This window comes from Bacillus rossius, chromosome 1 (genome assembly GCF_032445375.1).
Source record: "Bacillus rossius redtenbacheri isolate Brsri chromosome 1, Brsri_v3, whole genome shotgun sequence".
NCBI classification, from domain to species: domain Eukaryota; kingdom Metazoa; phylum Arthropoda; class Insecta; order Phasmatodea; family Bacillidae; genus Bacillus; species Bacillus rossius.
In genome coordinates this window covers 232365824-232384934 of record NC_086330.1, presented here as the reverse complement: position 1 = coordinate 232384934, position 19111 = coordinate 232365824, and the positions used below count along the sequence as shown (strand labels likewise).

General features: G+C 37.4%; 1 protein-coding gene across 1 annotated transcript in view; it reads right to left on the bottom strand.

Moving 5' to 3' along the window:
• Window positions 1-19111, bottom strand: part of LOC134546166 (arrestin homolog) — a 522610-nt gene that overhangs the window by 90158 nt on the left and 413341 nt on the right. The window contains exon 5 of the mRNA XM_063388746.1: window positions 5325-5578. Coding sequence (XP_063244816.1) covers window positions 5325-5578 — 254 coding nt within the window. The remainder of the gene's footprint in view (window positions 1-5324; window positions 5579-19111) is intronic.

Genomic DNA, 19111 nt, shown 5'->3' with positions numbered 1-19111 from the left:
AAGATGTTATGTATGCCATCTTGGAAATTTGTATTTATTGACATAGGAATTCTGGAAAATTCTAAATTTTTTCATAAAATTCAATTATTAATATGATGATAGGTGCGATAGATTCTTGTCCTTGATCTGATTATCGGTCAGTGATAAGGATAAATAAAGATTAAAATAAATTTTTAATTATTTTTCCCATTACCTTTCGTGGAGTTTATTAATCATTCACTCTACGAAAAATTATCACTAGACATATCCCTGTCCAACGAATTAAATACGTTGTCGCTATCTCTAATATGCAGGTATAATTTTTCGATAATTACAATACATTCCTACCAGTTCATGTAAAATTCTATATGTATAGGCCGGGTGTCTACGAACCACGAGACCAAGTCATGAACAATGTCAGTCTTATAGACCAGACATTTCCGAACCACATGACTATCTTCGTCGATAGATATTATAACATATTTAAGCCAGTAAAGACAAAGACTTCGAACTGTCAGACCTAAAATATCGATAAAGTGAATTACATGCATTTAGACCAACGGATCATGTTTTTACGCTTACAAGAGAACCAAGAATCCTTGAAAAATGTTTTATCAAGACAAAGAGCTTTTGGACTAGTAAATTTCAGAGCTACTACAGATTTGACTACGCGCATTTAACGATACGACAAACATTCAACAAAATAACAGAATACTCAGAATATACAGTACACACACAGGACACGGAATGAACAAACAGTACACTCAGTACATACACAGGATGTGGAATGAACACACAGTACAGGGAATCCAATGTATTTTGTAAAAAAGAATTAATATAATATAATATGGCGATAAAAACCGTAACAGCTCTGGTAGGTAATTGAACATCGACCTTATGTGATGAGATAGAGCGATGCTGGCGCTCTCTAGGAGTAAACAGCAGAAACAAAAATGTTGGTATCCATGATGGCAGCCTCCATCGAGACAGAAATAAAAACCAAGATGGTGGATGTGTCGACGTCCAAGATGAAGGTCTCCAGCAGACGAAAACCAATTGGTGTACATGGTGTCAGAATCGAAAAAAATAACTGTAAAATCAAATACAAAATGGTGGACATCTCATTAGAATCCCAGATGGCGGCTATGACGAAAAGTGCATTGTAGACATCATACAGGTCCAAGATGGTGGGCAAACGAAAAGTACAGCATTTGTGAGAGGGGCGCTTGATTTAAATATGGCGGATCCCAGATGGCGGATCCAAAATGGCCGGGGTAAAAGCTCAATATCAAAGTAAAGGTCATCCAAGATGGCCGCCGTGACGTCATAGTTCAAGATGGCCGCCATGATGTCAGAGAGGTTGGTCAGCTCCAGCTCCATAAGCCTAAGTCTGGGCCCGGAGCCCCTATTCTACACTACTCCGCTCAGCGATAGATAACGGCGCCGAGGCAGGACGATGTGTTTAATTTTGAGGGGGGAGGGGTGTAATGGCGACCCTTGTAATCCGGCTATGTGCGCGTGGCATGCCTTACGTCAGCGTGACCGTGCAGGGCTGCCAACCTGCTCCGAACCTGGCATCGTGGTCTGGTTCGTAACAATAATATAAAATTAATTTATAAACTAATTTATTATAATAAATTCTAGCTTTTATATTTAATAAACAAATTATCTTAATGTTGTGAGAGTTTGAAAAGTTAGTTATATTTATTTTTTAATAATCAAAGTGAGTAATTATTTGGTTAATTAATATTTCCTTAGAAAATTGGCTACTTTCTCTCTTACTATTTTTCTGCTTTTTAACCCCTTACGATATACTTAAGAGTATACTCTTAAGTACATCGTAAAAAAGGTTTCACTTCTAGAACATATACTGAGTTACGCGCGCTCTTTTTTTAGTATTCAAACAGATCCACACTAATGTTAACATTACAAAGTACGAAAAATACCTTTCAGCACAATCTACAGGCGTACCTAAATCTTCTGGAAATATTTTGGAAACTTCTATAAACTCCTGGAACATTTTAAGAATATAATTTAGGCTACACAACATCCTATATGTTCGCCAAAATTCAAAAATTTAAGATTTAACATTTTCTCATATTCCATGCAGCGAAAATATTTGGACTATTTTTAACATAATAAATCTAGATTAAAATCTTAAAAAAATTACATATTATGCCTAATAAGGCAATTACGCAATTATTTTCTCCAAATACTAGTTTTCAAACCTTATAACAATACGTACCCGTATATAATTGTTTTTGACCGAAGTATAAGGTTATATTAGAATGGTTACTAATAAATCCCGACGAATTTGATACTAAGAAACAGTTATTTTTATTTTCAGCCCCTAGTTTTACGGTAAAAGTTCGTTTCATCAAAAGTTGTTTCAGCCAAAGGTTTTAGATAAATTTTAGGAGATTTACAATAAATAATAATGGTTACGAAAGTATATATAATAAAAAAATTAATGATATTTGTCTTTCTACTATGTTATTTCCACCCCTTGCAGTAATTATTTGTGATATAAAATTTATGTTTGACACAAAATTTCAACAATATTCAGAAAGTTAAACTAAAGTAAAAATAAATTCAATAGAGTACATGGTATGTAAGTTTTACTTATTTTCTTATTTCAACCCCAGGTTTTTCCAACGCTTGCAGTAATAGTTTGTATTATAAAAAAATTGTTTCTGACAAAAGTTTTAGTTAAAAAATATAAAATTTACAAACGATTTAAAGGTTTTGATACTGTACCTAATAAGGGAGTTATGTTTTTTAATTCTCCCCGTCATTTTTTCAACCCCTTGCAGCAATCAAACCCTTCATCCAATTAAAAATTGTTTCGGAAAAATGTTTTAGATAAAAAATAATATTAACACACAATTTGTTCGAATTAGATGTTGTACCTACATACGATGGGAGTTATTATTTCTTTTGTCCTACAACCCTTGTCTTTTCAAACCCTTGCAGTTATGGTTGGTGGTATCAACAACTTGTTCAGACAAAATGTTTGGGTATTACTCCTACTAGTAATAATACATTAAAACGGATTTTTCCCCCCAGTATTATGGCAGTTAGAGCGATTTTTCCCATTTCTACACCTTTGGTCGGATATTGTTTATTAACGAACTCGTATGAGATTTTCCACTAAAAAGATTTTATGCATCAGTTTGGAAGTGAATTGTGAAAAATATCGGAAGTTATCATGTCCCCAAAATTATGATATATGTAGATATATAAATGTTTATAAACTTTGGAGTTGACGATGTTTTGTGGTCTATGGACCATAAAATGAAAAACTATAAACATTTTTTCCGGAATTCGCACAATGGTAACGTCTACAATAGGTAGTATTTCTTTAAAATCTACCTAAAAGAGCTATTGTGTATGCAGGCTAGTGATCCTCTGTGTCCACAATCGGAGTCGCGTCACGCTCATTACTCAAATTTATGAGCACTGAGTCATTATTTAAGTGGTCCAGAAGTGGTCCCTCGCCTTAATCTGTACGTGGTATAACCCTATTAAACAAAAAAAAATCACTAACAAATGTAGACTAGTATATATTTTTGTGTATTACTTGCACAGTTCACACACACATTTTTCCATTGGAACTCCTACGTATAATGTGCTATTATTTAATTTTGTACTTCAATTATGTGCCAACTGTGTAAGTAATGGCAGGTGTTTATGACAGTTGCTTTACGGCTTGCTTGCGCTTTGTGCCTCAGGGTTAATTATATTCCTGAGACTTACCTTGATACAGTGGATTCTGAGAAACAACTCATACTTTATTTCCAACAGAGACGATCTAGCTCAAAGTGACAAAGAATTTGTTTTTAAACTGTAGAAAAAATACGTTTCAAACATTGACAAGAGACACATCTTGGCCTAGCAGACAGTAACACGGCACTCTCCTTATTCATGCCAACATTAAAAAGGTATTAACCTATACCAAGCATACCGTAACAAGGATCTAGCTTTGACTTAGCAGACAGTGGCTTGATACTTACTTTGATATAGCAGATAGTGACAATGAACACAATTTAATACGGCAGACAGTAACAATGAACTACCCTTGATATTGCAGACAGCGACAGTAAACTCACATTGATCTATCATACAGAGACTTTGAAAAAAGAATGATTTAGTAGAGAGTGAAAATGAACTAGGCTTGATATAGCAAAAAGCGGCAATGAAATCACATTAATATTTCAGGCAGTTACAAAGAACTCGCCTTGATCTAGCATACAATGATAATGAATTCTCTTTGATATAGCAGACAGTGACAAGGAACTCGACTTAACATAGCAAAAATAATAAGGAATACGCCTTCATCTAGCATACAGTGACAATGAAATCTCCTTGATATAGCAGACAGTGACAATAAAATCGCCTGAATCAAGCCTACAGTGATAATGAACATGTTGATGTAGCAGACAAAAACAAAGTATTCAACTTTATTTAGCATACAGTGTCAAAGAAGTAACCTTAAATATTTAATTCAAAATTAATAATCATGCTTGGATCTAGAATATAGAGATAATGAACTCGATATGATGAATCATACACTGACAATGAACTCGCCTTGATATAGCTTATATTGAAAATGAACTTGCCGTGATATAGCAGACAGTGACAATGAACACATCTTGATCTAGCATTCAGTGACAAGGAACTCACCTTGTTTTAGCAGATTAAGACGAGACACTCACCTTGATCTAGTAGATAGTGACACGGATCTCCCATGGATATAACAGACAGTGACAATGAACTCGCCTTGATCTAGAAGACAGTGTCGAGGTACTTGGCATGATCTATCACACACTTACAATGAACACACCTTGATATAGCAGATAGTGACAATCAACTGGCCTTGACTGGCATACAGTGACAATAAACTCGCCTTTTTATAGCAGACAGGGACAATGAACTCTCCTTGATATAGCAGACAGTGACAAGAAACTAGACCTGATACAGCAAAAAGTGAAAAAAATTCGTCTTCATCAAGTGTACAGTAACAATGAACTCGACTTGATTTAGCATACAATGACAATGAACTTCCGTGGGTATAACTGACAGTTACAAGAAAATCATCTTGATGTAAAAGACAACGACGTTTGTCCAGCTTTGATATAGCAGACAATACAAGGACTCGTCTTGAACTAGTACACAGTGAAAACGAACTCTCCTTGATCTAGCATACCGTGGCGATGAATTTGCCATGAATTAGAATACGGCGACAATGAACTCGCTGTTATGTATCAGACAATGAACTCGCCTTGATATTGCACAAAGAGACAATGAACTAGCCCTGATCCAGCAGAAAGCGACGAGGGACCCACCTTGATGCGCCGGACGGTCTTGCTGCTGTTGTTGTTGACGGCGACGTTGACGAGCAGGGGCTCGCCGTGGGCATACACGGCCTTGTCGAGGGACGCCTCCAGCTCGACGCGGCCGTCGCTCAGCAGGAAGGGCTTGTCCACGCTGCCGTGCGGCGGCGCCGCCTCCTCGGCGCCGGGGACGGCGGCGCGCTGCACCACGCGGATGCCCATGCGCACCGTGCTGCGGCGGTGCAGCTTCTCGTCGGCGCGCTCCGCTGCGGGCCACAGCGCCACTCACATTGCGTCCACTGTCTCTCTCCTAACCTAACTACAACTGACAAGCGGAGGGCACGACTCGGGAATCACTTTGAGACGAGACTCTGTGTGTTTAGCGTGTTTACCCCTTTAAATAACAATGGGCACTTACCAGACAGTTTGGAGAAAAAAAAACTTTGAATATTTAAGCAAGATTTATGTACTAGTTATGTTTCACTCTGGCCAACGGTGCAGCGGACTTGTTTCCTGACCAGACGCTCGGGTTTCGATTCTCGCTGCAGTCCATGATTTTTAAATTTAAAATAAATAATATATATTTACAAATATTTTTATTTTAAACATATACAATTTTATTTATATTTATAAACTTATATTATTAGATATTTAAATTTTAGCAATAATTAAATAATTCAAAGACAAAATAATAGTGATTATAATAATATTTTATATATTGCTTATAATAACCAAAAAATTAGATATGTTTAGCAATAAAATTTTATTTATATATCTTGTTTTCAAACAAGATGCTGGATGATAATTATAAAAACGTTGGACAAAAAGTGATTAGTAGTATATAATTGGGGCTTCTGGTGCAGGTTTCAGGTTGTGGTGGGGTCAACGACCAACCAACCTGCGGTAATATTGGATGAACTTGACCTTTAACCTCGACCTTTGGCCTTGACCTATACCTTTGACCTTAACCCTATTTGCCAGTTTGGAGTCTCCATCTTGGATTATAAAACTTTCCACCATTTTGTTTTGCCACTATTATGGATTATATAACATTGACATGAAATCTGGCGCCCCACTCCTGTAACTTTTGTATTTATCGTTACCACACAATATATTTAAGCTAAAAATTTGGGGAAAATGTCAAAATTTATAAAAAAATATATAAGAAAATTTCAATAAACACGATTCCACCATTTTAAAATTATGAAGTTATGCCGCCATCTTGACAATAGGTATTTAAGCTAGAAAAAACAAGAAACATTTTATAATTAATCAAATATTTACTTTACCAAATTGTGATAATAAAATTTATAAAAAGGTACTGGGTTAAAAATTACGATAGATCCTTCCTCCACGGAAGCCACGAGGCACCGGATCTCCTCCACCACAAATGCTAAGGAATATATTACATCACCTAGTATAACATCATGGCGGCCATCTTGTTTTCGTCTTCAGGATGTCGTCATATTGGATCCGACATATTGTGTCCATCTGATAGAGTGCGCTGCCACCATATTAGTTTAATTTTTACCTATTAGAGTGCAGTAATTATTTATTAACTTGACCTGCGTTATATTTTTGGGATCTTGAAAATATGTAATTAATTAGTTTAAAATTCGGAAAAAATTCCTAAACTTATAACAAAAATCACTCATTAAAATATTGATTGATTCCATTAATTTATTGTGTTAGTTAAATTTTTGCTCAATGCCAAAAAAAATCAAGTATCCTTTTAATTAATTATAAACAGTGACAGGTTTAAGAAATAAAACAACACAACTTTAAATAAATAAATTTAAATAATTTTTTTTAAATTTAACTCTGCTATAATATGATAACTTTTGAATCTATTCGATCGTCCTGTTTTGAAATTTCAAACACAACAGAGCCTTGTGAAATTGTCGGGACTCAGTATTGGCGACATTCCGCGGCCATAGAACACTTGCTGAAACTTGGCAAACATTTAACATGCGAGAGAAGATATTCTGTTTTCAAAGTCTATGTTTGTGTCAACGTACAGGTAGATTTATCTGAATTTTTTTTTTTTACATTGCGAACTTTACAGTTATCGAATACGGAGAGGGGCTCACTCCTGCATTAAGCTGTCTTCCAGTCTGAAGCCTGACAATGATGTATCTTGGATATTCTGTAGTGAAGCTGGACTTAGCTATTCAATTGATACGCTGACTTTGAGGCTAGCCAGGATAAGTTTCCATGCTCCAGAATCTGAACGGTACGTCAATGTTCTTGCCATTTTCTACGTTCTTCAGTATCTTGATACATTGTACCGTGCTCACTTGGATGTAAGGCAGTATAAACTCGATAGACTCTAGTGTTCGTAGGATATCCTGGGGATTTTCTGCAGCAGCATCAATAACATTAATGTACGTGTTGGCTAGAAGCACTACGAGCTATTGTTTGAAATTGATGATTACATAATGTGGTCTCCAGCGAATCCAAGATGCATGGAGAGCAGAACCCAAACTTCGAATTTTCCTTCAGCATAAACAATTAGCTGGTTATTACCCTTCAGACCCCAGCTTGCCATCATTGCAGCAGAGAGTTCATTCAGATTAAGAGAAAGGCAATTATTAAATGCGAATGTTTTGCCCTCATCTCTCGTCTGGTCTACCTCAAAGCCATTGAGTACATATTAATACGCTCGATTAGGTGGAAAATACCATTGCAGGATTTTTATCCTACCTTTTTAAATTATTTCTTGTTTTTAATTCTATTGTATTGCTGGGGAGTTGCGTGGGAGTGAGGAATCAGTTTCCTCGTGTAGAGAGTTTACGTGACAGTAGGCAAAAAGAAGTGTCAGTTAGCTGCCCTGTAAAAAATACGTTGGGAGGTGTGTATTGTGAAGTGACGAGACATTCGGAGTCTGCCGTGAGTCGAGGATAGACCTCGTTATAGCGCCGCACGTGCGGGGAGTAAAATTAACCCGTGGTTGTTGGAGTGTACAGGCAATGCCCGTGCGCGGTGCAGCACTTTTCACGAAACTTTGAATTTCATACGATGAGCCCCGAGTATGTTTATTCGGCTTTAGGGGACAGGCAAAACAATGTTTTTGGGTTACAATGAAAGATTTTAGACTCTATATTTTAATTTAAGTTTGTATGAAAACCAAGAATTTTCGTAAAATATTGCGTGAAATAAAACAGAGCTATTATGATTAATAAAATTGTTTTTGATTCCATAAAATGCCCACTTCGACACCGTAATATATTTGATGTGTCTTTTAAGGATGTACTATTAACATTATTTTTCTTAACACTCGGGCTGTGTTCATGCGCGTACTTTTGGTATTATGTTGGAGTTTTTTTAAAATTATATTGCAATAAAACCAGTCGGGTGTTGAGTTTGTGTTACCTACCAGGTGCAGATGGTAGGTACTACAACTTGTAGTCGTGTAGTCTCCTAGCTTCGTAACCTCTTAGTCTCGTAGTTAAATATCAGCTAGGCCTAAGACAGTTGGAGCCAAAAACTATTGGAGGAAAAGACTGTTAGAGCAAAACACTTTTGGAGCAAATGTAAGTTGGAGCTAATTACTTTTGGAGCCTTGAGATTAGGAGAAAAAGATTTTGAGCTAAAGAATTTTTGAAACTAAAGACTGTTGAAGCAGATGACTGTTGGATCCAAAATACTCTTTGGAGGAAAATACTTTTGGAACGAAAGACTGTTGGATTGAAAGACTGTTGAAGCCAAAGACTGATGGTGCCAATGACTGTTGGAGCCAATGACTGTTGGAGCCAATTACTTTTTTGTACCCGAAAGACTGTTTGAGCCATAAATGTTGGAGCAGAAAACTTTTGGGAGCCAAAGTCTGTAGTAGCCTTAGACTATTGATGCTAAAGACAGATGGAGTCAATTAATGTTCGAGCCAATGACATTTTTGGAAGCGAAAGACTGTTGGGGCCATAAACTATTGGAGGCATTATATCCTATCGGAAATTGGTGAATGCATCCTACTGAGTTGAAAGTTCGTGGAAATTTATGTCCTTTTCGTTAAATGTTTGTAGTCAAGCCTTTATTATCGTATGCTACTGATGAGATCGTAACACATTAACTTGATTTTTCGGCCAAATGTGCTTCCTTTTATTCAAATGCGTGTCCTGTGTTTGTGTGTTGTGTGTGTTTATTGTGTGTCCAATGCATGTTTTGTGTGTTTACTGTGTCCATTGCGTTTCCAGTGTGTACTGTGTGTTCCTTCCTTGTCAAGTGTGTGCATTGCGTGTTCGTTGTGTGTATTGTGTGTAGTGTGTGTTAATGTATGTACAGTTCGTTTTCTGTGTGTGTATTAGGGGTCCATTGCGCCACCAGTGTATGCAATGCTTGCCCTCTAATTTTGTCAAATTTGCTTCTAATTAAGCTTGTTTTTTGAATGTGCTTCCTTTATTGAATGTTGTTTTGACTCGTGCATTATGGTAGATGTTTCTTCTTTTTACTACCATATTTTTTCGAACGGTTGCGGGTATATAAGCTAGTCCCCCGACAACAGGACATTCAGTTTGTTACTTCCTGCGGCAGTGTAAAGATCACATAGTTTGTCTCAACTGGCGCATAAGTCGTGTAATTACCTGTTCTCGTGAACTTGATGGCATCTATATCGTCTTTAACGTCGAACTTGATGGAAGTTATACCATCGTTAACGGAACCCTAAAGTCAGCGTTGAAGATAATGGCGCAGATCCCGTTGGCATCGTCGACGAAAACACTATATGAGACTCAACATGCGTGGTACCACTAGCAGAAGAGATTTTAATGGCTACAGAGCTGGCAGCGGAGAAAACCTCGATAGTAGTATGTAAATTGGGCTACGAGCCCTGGGTTCTGGGTGTGGAGCCGAGAGCCGAGCCACATCTCTGATATCACGTCCATCTCTGACGTCACGGCGGCCATCTTGTAGGAGTGTAACGGGACACCGCGTATCGGGACACCGCGTAACGGGACACATTGTAACGGGACAAGTATATCACAGCGGCCATTTTGGATCCACCATTTTGGATGACGTCATTTGGTGTTCTCGAACATTCCGACGTTGTGTGTTCTGCCAGATTGGATGATAACGTCACCGTTGCAATTACCGTTACGGTCACCATCTTTAAAATCTTTATTTATTATCCCATTTTAATGAAAAAATTTTTAAAAATTATAAAAAATTTAAATAATAAATTGTAACAAAAATATTTAAAAAACAAGCATTTACGACACGGAACTCGGAGTCCTCGGTTCGAACCAGTAAAAAAAAAAAAATGGCGGCCGATCCTTTCTCACAGTGGCTGCAGGCAGACTGACTCCCACCACTTTTTTTTCAAAGCATATATATCGCCAGTGAGCATGATGTCATGTCCACCATCTTGAAAATCTGTAATTTTAATGCTAGAGATTCGGGAAAATTTTTAAAAAACATAAAAAAAATAATCAACCTAATTAAATAACAAAAAAATCGTTAAAACCACCGTTGCACTTTTCGTGACGGTCGCCATCTTGAAATCACCCGCTGGAGATCACCATCTTGTTTTCGTCCGCTAGAGTGTGCTGATACCATGTTAGTATAATTATCTGGTCACCACACCTTTGACCTTGACATTGAAATTAAACCTTGACCTTGAACTTTGACCTTGGCCTAGAAATTAGACCTTGACCTTGAAATTCAACCTTGTCCTTGAACTTTGACCTTGACCTTGAAATTTGACCTTTACCTTGAACTTTGACCTTGACCTTGAAATTTGACCTTGACCTTGAAATTTGACCTTGACCTTGAAATTTGACTTTTTCCTTGTCGACCATCATGTATCCGACATTTTAAGTTCAGTACATGCTACCTGGAGCTACCACCTGCTGGAGTACACCATATTGTGTGTGTACTCGTATTATAGAGTACATTTCCATCTGGATAATTTTATTATAACCCTCTACAGTGCAGTAATCATTTATTACCGAGGTGCCCCCGCCATCTTGACATATGGCCGCCATCTTGATATCATGTAATAATGTAGTTAGAAAAGCGGCAAAAAAATCCAAAATACATAAAAAAAATCACTCAATAACTTACATATCGATTCGATCTGCTCCAGTCCTTGGTTCGATACTCGATCGATGCAATAATGTTTAATTTTATGAAAAAAATAATAATTTCAATAAACCACGTTCAACATTCTTAAAGAGACTTAAAATCCTCTACTACCATCATCCTTTCAGACATCAAGACCACCATATTGGAAATTCGTAATTGTAATGCTAGAGATTCGGGAAAAAGTTCAAAATTCATGAAATAAATTTGTAATCTATATACTGATCGATTAGATCTATTTAGGTCCTTGGTTCGATCCCTGGCCGATACAAAACAACTTTCATTTTAAAAAAGTACCAGAAAAGTGTAAGGTTCGAAAAATAAAACACCACAAAGTCTTTTACAAACGTAATATTTACTACACAATTTCTATCATACTACAGAATCACTTGCGAAAGCCAGCAATCTTATAAACATTTAGCCCTGCATAGATGTGCAACGACTACTTCTTAGCTGCAACAGCTCCAAATACTCCAAATGGCTCCAACAGCTCCAAATGGCTCGAAATGCTCCAAACGGCCTCCAAATGGCTCCAACAGCTCCAAATGCTCCAAATAGCTCCAACAGCTCCAATTGCTCCAAACGACCTCCAAATGCTTAACACATCTCCAAATGTTTGCTAGCTCCAAATGTCTCCAGCAGCTCCAAATGCTCCAAATGGCTCCAACAGCTCCAAATGCTCCAAATGACTCCAACAGCTCCAAATGCTCCAAATGACTCCAACAGCTCCAAATGCTCCAAATGGCTCCAACAGCTCCAAATGCTCCAAACGGCCTCCAAATGCTTAACACAGCTCCAAATGTTCCAACAGCCTCCAAATGCTTAACACAGCTCCAAATGCTTCAAAAGGCTCCAAAAGCTCCAACAGCCTCCAAATGCTCCAACAGCCTCCAAATGCTTAAGACAGCTCCAAATGCTCCAAATGGCTCCAACAGCTCCAAAAGGCTCCAAATGCTTCAAAAGGCTCCATTGGCTCCAACAGCTCCATCTTCAATTGGTTCCTACTGATTCCAATTACTTTTCTTATCGAACTTGGCATGATTACTAACATGTGTTTATTAGTATACATTTTGACTGGCAGTGGTAACGTATTTTGCACCTTTAAGTTATAAGGTTTATTTAGAAATCAGATTTCGATAAATGGTAGATACCATTTGGAAAGAAAATATATTAATTTATCTTCAAGTTTATACACATACATTTAATTTAAGCATTTATTGTATGTAGCCAGCTTCCCTCAGTTCTTTGAGTATGAAGGATATTTCTTTAATGTTCGAATATTTTCCTGCACAAAGCGATCCATGTAGTAGTCGTAGCCTGTCAACCAATATGTTAGGGTCTTCCCATGAGGTATAATGAATCTCTTCTGCTGCGTTGATCATCCTTGAATGTTTATAATAAATATTATTATCTCTGGTGTCTATCGTTTTAACACCAACCACAAGGTCACTTTCGTCATCGTGCCAGTGATTGTCACAAGCTTGATCAGGATAATTTATTTTATTACGAAATTTCCATCGTTTTCGTCTCAAACCAACATCACAGTCTTCGCTCTTGCATGCTTTTGGTGCTTCAGCACAGTACTCAATCATGTCAGCCTTAGATGTCAGCACAGTCTTCGATCATGCCAGCTTCTGATGTGTCACCACAGTATTCAATAATGTCAGCATCACAAACTTGGTCAGGATAATTTATTTTATTACGTCGTTTCCATCGTTTTGGTCTCAGACCGCCATCACAGTCTTCGATCTTGCCTGCTTTAGGTGCTTCAGTACAGTACTTAATCATGTCAGCCTCAGATGGGTCACCACAATCTTCAATCATGCCAGCTTCAGATGATTTATCAAAGTCTTCAACCTTGTAAGCTTCAGGTGGTTCTCCATCTTTCACATTTTCATAGAGACGACTAGATATTGGAGTAAATATATTTTCATTTCTAACGTGGTTACAACTTCCTTCGTTTGTTTTAAATTTTAAATTATTATCTTGATCTAGGTCAGTAATTTTAGCATTAGCTTTTTCCCCTTCGTTCCTCTTCCGCGATGTTGTAGCCCAGTCTTCGTTATCTTTATTCATCTTAATTGTACAGGTCTTGTAATGTCTATCCAAGTAATATCTTCTACCAAAGGATTTCTGACACTGACTGCAATGAAATGGTTTTTGACAAGGACCCAAATTACACTCGCTTCTTTAATGTCGTTTAGCATTCTTTCTAAAGGTAAATACCTTGCTACAGTATCTACAGTGATGACGTTTTGATACAGCAACAAATCCCGAATCAGGATTCATATAAGTTACTGAGACTAATGCCAGACGCAAACATAGAGTTTTAAATAAGATATATTACTATCTAGTAATCTACTAATATCTAGTCGTCTCCATGAAAATGTGAAAGATGGAGAACCACCTGAAGCTTACAAGGTTGAAGACTTTGATAAATCATCTGAAGCTGGCATGATTGAAGATTGTGGTGACCCATCTGAGGCTGACATGATTAAGTACTGTACTGAAGCACCTAAAGCAGGCAAGATCGAAGACTGTGATGGCGGTCTGAGACCAAAACGATGGAAACGACGTAATAAAATAAATTATCCTGACCAAGTTTGTGATGCTGACATTATTGAATACTGTGGTGACACATCAGAAGCTGGCATGATCGAAGACTGTGCTGACATCTAAGGCTGACATGATTGAGTACTGTGCTGAAGCACCAAAAGCATGCAAGAGCGAAGACTGTGATGTTGGTTTGAGACGAAAACGATGGAAATTTCGTAATAAAATAAATTATCCTGATCAAGCTTGTGACAATCACTGGCACGATGACGAAAGTGACCTTGTGGTTGGTGTTAAAACGATAGACACCAGAGATAATAATATTTATTATAAACATTCAAGGATGATCAACGCAGCAGAAGAGATTCATTATACCTCATGGGAAGACCCTAACATATTGGTTGACAGGCTACGACTACTACATGGATCGCTTTGTGCAGGAAAATATTCGAACATTAAAGAAATATCCTTCATACTCAAAGAACTGAGGGAAGCTGGCTACATACAATAATGGCTTAAATTAAATGTATGTGTATAAACTTGAAGATAAATTAATATATTTTCTTTCCAAATGGTATCTACCATTTAACGAAATCTGATTTCTAAATAAACCTTATAACTTAAAGGTGCAAAATACGTTACCACTGCCAGTCAAAATGTATACTAATAAACACATGTTAGTAATCATGCCAAGTTCGATAAGAAAAGTAATTGGAATCAGTTGGAACCAATTGAAGATGGAGCTGTTGGAGCCAATGGAGCCTTTTGAAGCATTTGGAGCCTTTTGGAGCTGTTGGAGCCATTTGGAGCATTTGGAGCTGTCTTAAGCATTTAGAGGCTGTTGGAGCATTTGGAGGCTGTTGGAGCTTTTGGAGCCTTTTGAAGCATTTGGAGCTGTGTTAAGCATTTGGAGGCTGTTGGAACATTTGCAGCTGTGTTAAGCATTTGGAGGCCGTTTGGAGCATTTGGAGCTGTTGGAGCCATTTGGAGCATTTGGAGCTGTTGGAGTCATTTGGAGCATTTGGAGCTGTTGGAGTCATTTGGAGCATTTGGAGCTGTTGGAGCCATTTGGAGCATTTGGAGCTGCTGGAGACATTTGGAGCTGTCAAGCATTTGGAGCTGTGTTAAGCATTTGGAGGTCTTTTGGAGCATTTGGAGCTGTTGGAGCCATTTGGAGCATTTGGAGCTGTTTGAGTCATTTGGAGCATTTGGAGCTGTTGGAGCCATTTGGAGCATTTGGAGCTGCTGGAGATATTTGGAGCTGTCAAGCATTTGGAGGCCGTTTGGAGCATTTGGAGCCATTTGGAGCATTTGGAGCTGTTGGAGCTATTTGGAGGCCGATTGGAGTATTTGGAGCTGTTGGAGCTAAGAAGTAGTCGTTGCACGTCTATGCAGGGCTAAATGTTTATAAGATTGCTGGCTTTCGCAAGTGATTCTGTAGTAGGATAGAAATTGTGTAGTAAATATTACGTTTGTAAAAGACTTTGTGGTGTTTTATTTCTCGAACCTTACACTTTTCTGGTACTTTTTGAAAATTAAAGTTGTTTTGTATCGGCCAGGGATCGAACCAAGGACCTAAATAGATCTAATCAATCAGTATATAGATTACAAATTTATTTAATGAATTTTGAACTTTTTCCCGAAGCTCTAGCATTACAATTACGAATTTCCAATATGGTGGTCTTGATGTCTGAAAGGATGATGGTAGTAGAGGACTTAAAGTATCTTTAAGAATGTTGAACGTGGTTTATTGAAATTATTGTTTTTTTCATAAAATTAAACATTATTGCATCGATCGAGTATCGATTCAAGGACTGGAGCAGATCGAATCGATATGTACGTTATTGAGTAATTTTTGTTATGTATTTTGGATTTTTTCCCGCTTTTATAGCTACATTATTACATGATTTCAAGATGGCGGCCATATGTCAAGATGGCGGGGGCACCTCGGTAATAAATGATTACTGCACTGTAGCGGGTTAGAATAAAATTATCCAGATGGAAATGTACTCTATAATACGAGTACACACACAAGATGGTGTACTTCAGCAGGTGGTAGCTCCTGGTAGCATGTACTGAACATAAAATGTCGGATCCTTGATGGTCGACAAGGACAAAGTCAAATTTCAAGGTCAAGGTCAAATTTCAAGGTCAAGGGCAAAGCTCAAGGACAAGGTTGATTTCAAGGTCAAGGTCAAAGTTCAAGGTCAAGGTTTAAATTTCAAGGTCAAGGTCAAAGGTGTAATGACCAGATAATTATACTAACATGGTATCAGCACACTCTAGCGGACGAAAACAAGATGGTGATCTCCAGCGGGTGATTTGAAGATGGCGACCGTCACGAAAAGTGCAACGGTGGTTTTAAGGATTTTTTTATTATTTAATTAGGTTGATTATTTTTTTTAATGATTTTTAATATTTTTCCCGAATCTCTAGCATTAAAATTAGGTATTTTCAAGATGGTGGACATGACGTCATGCACACTGGCGATATATATGCTTTGAAAAAAAGTGGTGGGAGTCAGTCTGCCTGCAGCCACTGTGAGGAAGGATCGGTCGGCATTTTTTTTTTTGGCTGGTTCGAACCAAGGACTCCGAGATTCGTGTCGTAAATGCTTGTTTTTTAAATATTTTTATTACAATTTTATTATTGAAATTTTTTTTTATAATTTTTAAATTTTTTTCCATTAAAATCGGATAATAAATAAAGATTTTAAAGATTGCGACCGTAACGGAAATTGCAACAGTGACGTCATCATCCAATATGGCGGAACACACAACGTTGGAATGTGCGAGAACACAAAATGATGTCATCCACAATGGTGGATCCAAAATGGCCGCCGTGATATACTTGTCCCGTTACAATGCGTCCCATTACGCGGTGCCCCGATACGCGGTGTCCCGTTACACTCCTCCAATATGGCCGCCGTGACGTCAGAGATGGACGTGACGTTAGAGATGTGGCTCGGCTCTCGGCTCCACACCCAGAACCCTGGGCTCGTAGCCCCATTTACATACTACTCTCGATGAATGACCCTTCGCCGTCGATGCATACTTCAATGGTTAGTGATTCGTCAACAACTAATGAGCATCGATTCAGTACTGTGACAAGATTTTCTCAAACAACAGTAATTCTCGACGACACGAGAAGAGAGAATGTGCTAAGAATCTACCTCGCAAAAAGTTTGACTGTAAACTATGTCTCAAGCAATTTTCAAGAAATGATAAGTTGAAAAGACACTTAAAGAATTGCTAAAGTCCTTCGCTACAACAGCGATTGACTTGTGTGTTTAAGAGTACACCGGGAATTAGTACTACATTAGTTACATCATCATCTGGTTCGAGCCTGAAAGGTTCGTCTTCATCAACTAGGCATCCTTGCAGCTACTGTGATACTGCATTGCTGCTACTTTTCGCATTTTCCCATGATGCACGACGACATGAGAGGAGCAAATATGTAAAAAATCCTATTCGAACGAAGTTTCGCTGCGATGAGTTCCATATTTAGTTTACATGTATTGACAGTTTGCGACTGCATGCGAAAAACTGCAAATGTAAAGTCCGTACATCAATTTAAGGCTAAGACTGTTCAGGGTTTATCACAGGTAAATGATAATGGATTCCCCTTGGCGAAATCAACATTTCGTGGAACTTTGAAGGACTACTATTATTTAAATATATGAGTCAAACAACATTTGTACTTTTCTTGATGATATTAAGAAGAATAAATCAATCAAATTACAGATGAAGTAAAAACGTATAGATCTTTAAAATTTAATTAGTGGTTGGACTGTTTATACGGTAAACCATTTACATTCGAGGACAAAGTGAAGAATTGCTTATTCATGAGAGTGAATACTCCTATTAACGATTCCGATGATTTGAAGTAGTCTGTTAAACACAGTATCGAGAAACTTTGTCAGGAAGAAAAAGACTATGTAGGAAAAGGATCTGGCTGGTCTCTGTCTTCAGTAAACTGTTTAGAGCTGAGAATCAGTCAGTTCAAGCCAATGCAGAACTAAATGTTTATAAGATTGATTTCACAAGTGTTCCTGTAATAGAGTATAAATTATGTAGTAAATTGTATTTTTTTTAAAAAAATTGTGGTTTTTTAACTAGTCTTTTTATGTTAAATTGATTTGACATTTAATTAAATATATTTTTTGTTTTGACCAAGGACCGAACCGAGGAATGATAGGTATCGATCGAATCAATCAGAATATAAATTGTAGTGATTTTTAATGAATTTTAGATTTATCCCCTATATTATAGCTAAATAATTATGCATTTCCAAGGTCGCGGCTGAATTTCAAGATTACCGGCACCCAGTTATAAATGATTACTGCACTCTAGTTGGTAAAAATTAAACAATAATGGCATTAGTGCACTCTAGCATATGAAAACATGATGGCAGCCTCTAGCATACGAAAACAAGATGGCGGACTTCATCAGACGAAAACAAGATGGCAGCCTCCAGCAGACGAAATTATGATGGCGGCCTCTAGGAGACGAAAACAAGATGACGGCCTCCAGCAGATGAAAACAAAATGGCGGACATGATATACTTGCTGGCGATATATAGGTATCTTAGCTTTAGTGGGAGCTCAATTAGCCTGCGGCTTCCTTGGAGTAAGGATCTGTCATCATTTTTATCTTTGCTCTCACTGGGTTCGAACCGTGGACTCCATGATGTAAATGCGTTTTTATTAAAATAAAATAAAAAATGGATTAAATAATAATTAATTAATAATTTTATAACATTTAAATCTTTTCCCATTTAAATATCATATAAATTATGGGTTTTCAATATGGTGGCCATGACGTCAGAATCCAAGATGGCGGAGTGTTTTTACTAAAATTTTTATAAAATAATTTTTTATCAATTTTAAAATTTTTCCCGATTTTCTAGCGTATAACATTCGGATTTTTGAGATGGTGGCCGTAACGATAATTGCAATGCTTACGTCATAATTTAAGATGGCGGCCATGTAATCCTTATGTACGAGGTCATGACCTCGGTGGCATAGAGCAGCTTGTCGCCGGGGAATTTAAGCCACTTTGAGGAATTTTCAAGCCATTGGTATTTTTGAGAACTACAACGTCAAGCTTTCCCTAAAAACGAGAATTTTTTCCCTCGAAATAGAGAAATTTATATTTTAAGATTATTTGAGA